Raw genomic sequence first — 4,908 nt, forward strand, 5'->3', positions numbered from 1 at the left:
CTTAGCATGATAGCCTTGTTGGTCCTGGTTGGTTGGGGTGCTGCTGGTTATTTGCATGGCAGTCATGGCAGCAGCTATTCAACTGTAGTAAAGCACGAGCAGCCTATGCAAAAGCATGACTGGGGTCACGGTCATTACAACGAATTTCAACCTTATCATCATGGACGTCATGATGATCATGACTATCATTCATATCCGAAATATGAATTTGAATATGGCGTAAAGGATTTGAAGACTGGCGATATAAAAAAACAATGGGAATCACGTGAAGGCGATAAGGTTAAGGGTAAGTGCAAAAATCATATCTTTGTCAATCTAATAATACTTTTAATCATTATTACGAAAGAGATGGCAATATCTTCTGATCACAACGAAGTTTGCGTAAAAACAATGAAAAGGAAGTTTAAATTTTGAAAATATATTTTATATTGAAATGAATGAATGTGCAAGAATGAGTTCGAGTGAGGCCAACAGATAAAATTACAATTGATAAAAGATTTTGCAATTTTTATACATTGGTCTGAACTGATAATGTGTTGATAATAATAATAAAATAATTAGTTACGTAAAATATAAAAAAAGAATCGACTACGATTTTAGCCATGACACCAAGTTTTACCATTTAAATGATTTTACAATTATTTTGATTTGTTTATAGGTACATACACTCTCAAAGAAGCCGACGGTACTACTCGCGTCGTTGATTATACTGCTGATAAGCATAACGGTTTCAATGCTGTAGTTAAGCAATTAGATCATGCCGCTCATCCTGAAGTCTATACTTATGCTCACGATGGCCATCATTCGCAACACCACGGTTATGGTCATGCCAGCAGTTACGCTAGCGTTAAATATTTATAAATACCTTATTTTCGTCTCCCTCAAGAACCTCGATATTTGTTAAATTGTGTAATAACAGCCAAAGTATGATATTTTTAATTCGTTAATACTTATAAGGATAAGAGATTTTTTTTCTTAATAAGAGCAAATAAAATCAGTGTATGATGTTGCAACTGGAGAGAAAGCGTTTAATTGATGTTTAGCTATGTACGGCTGAAAAAGCATTAAATGCATTAAAATTTTTAAAGTTGCTCTCTTTTCTGCTAGGATAAGCAAAATATTTATTTATTAAGTGTCAAAACCTTATTTTTATATGTATTTAACTTGTCGGAAGATTTCGGCATCGATGTTGAAGACTTTGAGTTCCGGAAGCTTTATAATTATGATTTCCCTAAATGTAATTCCGTTCTTTTATTTGTAACCTGATAATGAAAAGATAGAACTGCATTCGGCTCAACCGTAACAAGATATTAGTTTTGGAGTTCAATGTTTCTGATTGCAGCAATCAGATCGAATGGATCTAAAAATCATTTCACTTGTTTATCGGTTGTTCTGGTCGTTTTATTTACAATATGTGTAAGAGTTCGTAAACAAAAACATACACGCAAAAAGAAAATGTAACAAAGAAGATTCTTTAATAATCGCTTCGCTTTCCGGTTTTTGAATCAAAATTTCATTTTTTATTTATTTATTTATTTTTGTTTTCTTTTTCAAATGTATCTTCTACGTTCACATTTTACACTTCTGTGGTGCGTGAGCGAGGCTGATGAACATCAAATTTTCTTGCAATTATTTTACTGAACTTTCACTTTTGTGAAAGTTACAATATTTTGTAATTTTTGTCTTTCGCACATTAGCAAGCATATAGATTTGTTTGTGCACAAATGCACTACACTTTCTCTACGTTGATGACGATATTCCACTTCTTTTTTTTTCGGGATAAATTATTTTTTTTTTGTTTTTTTTCTTTGAAAAGGAATTTAAACGATTACATAAGAATAGAGCAATAACAAACCGCCAACTTACATTAATCGACATTGTTTTTTAAATTTCAATAATTATGAGCGAAAATAAATGCAAGATAGTTTCTCTTTTAATTAATTATATGTGTGCACATATAATCGAATATATATACATATAAATACATATACAAATATACATATGTACATATGTATATATATATGTATATATATATATATATATATATATATATATATATATATATGTATTTAATATCAGCAAACACAATCTGGTAACACAATGTCAAGGACAAAATTACTATTAAAGCTAAAATGCTTGAAAGCCAACGTATTTATATGCAAACGTTAAATGGTTAGTGAACTTGTTTCGTTGCATGTATATGGCATATATATATATATATATTGCATATAAATAAATATATACATACAAATTTCTGTACATATAAGTACATTGGCAGTATGCACATAAACGCTGCTGATGTAGAGGTAAAAAATGCAGCGTCATCGCTTTGCATTGCATGTCACGATGCATAAAATCAAGAAGAACCGGCATTCAATTATTATAAAATCCATTAAGTTTTTCTTCAGTAGCTAGATTTTCCTGACATACCGGTCCGTTGATGATCATCATCATCATCATCAACTTAAAAAATCATATTAGTGAAGAAGTTTCTTCTTTTTTTTTATTATTATTTTTTTAATGAACTTGAAAATATGTATCTGTGAGTTCAGTTGTTAAGCAGAATGAAAACGGTTTCTATTGCTTATTAACGTACTTTGCTAAGATTAAATGACGCTTATGTGATAATAATTGGATAATTATCCGCCTATTTAAAGCATACTCCTATTGAAAATAATATTTTATATAATTAACGAAGAATTGAACAACAATAACGAAAATTATTAGTAATATACACGTAAACGAATTGCTGTCTTTAAGACTTTACAAATCATTAAGGATATCGAGTGAACACGCCGGCGAGTGTGAGATATAAATGGAATTTTTACTTATTTTTATTCCTTTTTTTTATTATCAAATGGTTTAGTTTCTTTTATTATTTAGGAGGTTATTCAAATTCAATTTGTAGTATTTCCTCCATAATGTTAAATGTTCGAGTCTGATTTGATTCATTTTCCACGCGTACGCTATTTGGCTCGCTCTGTAAGCTGTCATCTTGAAAAAGTAAAAGTTGTTTTTAATTTAACGTTTTCCAAAAAAGAAAAGAAAAGCAAACAAGATAGAGAGGAGAGTAAGAAAAAAAAAAGGTTTACGTCGAAACTTTTAATATCCCCTCTTTCCCTGCATTAGCTTTTTGTCTCTTTTTAGAAAACTTACACAGTAAATGACTCTTGCAGCAAGTCTGGATGAGAGATGGTAAAAATAAGTTGACTTATAATAAATTCTAAGACTACGAACTTTTAACCTTTTACTTAAATTTAAATAAAAAAACTGCAAAATTGATTTTAAGTACATTTTTGCGCATTTATACAATTCTATCTAGGAAAGAAAGAAATGTCTTTAAAGCATTAAATCGAGCTGATCTTGCTTCCGCTTCTAAAGGATATGTATGGTTAGATTCATGCTAGCAAACTTTCATATTAGGGTAACTAGTAGGCTTCATATTAGGACAACTAGTAGGTATCTTGGTAAATACGAGGCAGAAACAAATAAAGGAGTAATAGATCCGAAGAAAATAAGAAAAATGTTCTTATAATAGAACTAACTCATCAATTAACTAATCAATTAAATAATTTTCTGTGTAATTATTTATTTATTTTTTCTTTTGGTGTACGCACGCATGTTGAAAATGCATGCTTGAGCTGCAACGAATCAATTACGTTTTTCAGCGTACAGTTTGAAATACACGTGATTTGAAATATGCTTGTTCGGATTGAAAAGTTAAGCATCGTTTGATTGAGCGAATAACCAAATAAATCGGTAGGTAATGAGAATATTACAAACGAAATATCAAAGTCAATATACTTTTCCCTGCTTACGGGTGTAGAAATGTGTGTGTGTGTGTTTTTTTTTTTAAATCTAACTAATCAACCCCATAATCACGGCTACAACTTAAGCTTTGTCAGTTTGGTGTTCGTAACTTTTGCTTAGTATTGCTTTTTATTTTGTTTTTTGTTTTATACATATTTTTTCCTTTGCCTTACGATCTTATCTTATATGCCCGCATATAAAAAATGCTAACATATATACACACATACAACTTTGCAAGCATATGCTTGTTTATATATGCAATCCAACAAAAAATAAAGTTTGATGTCAATTTAAATTAGTTGTTCTGCTTTTTACGAAAGAAAAAAGCAAAAAAGAAAGAAACAACCAAATTAAACACAAAACAAATACATGACTTAGTCATGCCATCGACGGGTGTCTTGATAAACTAAGAAATGCGTTGTGTGTATAAATGCGATAAGTTTTAAATGAAAATGAAAGTATAAAAATATTTCGTAGTAAAAGAAGGTGGTTGGTTACGTGTAATAAGTTACGGCTGACTATACTACTCTCAGCTGTATGAATATATATTTTCTTTTCTTTTCTTTTCTTTTTTTTCTTATTTATATGTGTTTTCGTTATCGCATGCATTCTGTCAAAAAATGTAACATGTCTCTCTGCTATACGTTTAAATTGAAAAGTCTTTTAAAGTATTATTATTAATAGAAAATACATATGAAATTATTTACTTTTCATGTAATGTTTGTCATAGATTCCGCAGTCTAAAAAATATTGAACTTAATGGCTTAATATCTATTAACAACGCCAATTGATCTTTCCACAGGTATTTACACTCTAACTCTTAATGTATTTGGATATGAATTGAATGAATGCAATGAATTTATCAAGTAAAATTATTCTAAAGCTTATTTGCATTGCATTTGGTTACTTTAAACTTACTGCGAATCTTCGATATGATTTGAAAAAATACATTAGCTTTGATTCTTCAAAAATGTAAATATGATTTTAAGATAAATCAAAAACATTAAAATGTGTCCTTTTAAAATTTGAACATAATATGGTTTTACAGCGGTATTCCTTTTCTATGCTCTGCCTAAATATATGGTTATATTATTATAG

At 29.6% G+C, this 4,908-nt stretch overlaps 1 protein-coding gene across 3 annotated transcripts in view; it reads right to left on the reverse strand.

Annotated features, from left to right (window-relative positions):
• The window catches only part of LOC119637973, a 16,140-nt gene extending 14,238 nt beyond the window's left edge, over positions 1-1,902 (reverse strand). Inside the window, exons 1-2 of one of the 3 annotated variants that reach the window (XM_038034459.1) lie at positions 1,693-1,719; positions 866-1,053 (exon numbers count right to left, since the gene is read on the reverse strand). Coding sequence is in view for 2 of the 3 variants with exons in the window: in XM_038034457.1 (XP_037890385.1) it covers positions 667-723 (57 nt within the window). In the remaining variant the exon portion in view is untranslated. Of the gene's footprint in view, positions 1-666; positions 815-865; positions 1,054-1,692; positions 1,720-1,866 lie in introns of those variants that run through there. The other 2 variants (XM_038034458.1, XM_038034457.1) reach the window with 2 other exon arrangements.
• Between the last annotated feature and the right edge of the window lie 3,006 nt (positions 1,903-4,908).

This window comes from Glossina fuscipes, unplaced genomic scaffold (assembly GCF_014805625.2).
Source record: "Glossina fuscipes isolate IAEA_lab_2018 unplaced genomic scaffold, Yale_Gfus_2 61, whole genome shotgun sequence".
In the NCBI taxonomy this organism is placed as follows: domain Eukaryota; kingdom Metazoa; phylum Arthropoda; class Insecta; order Diptera; family Glossinidae; genus Glossina; species Glossina fuscipes.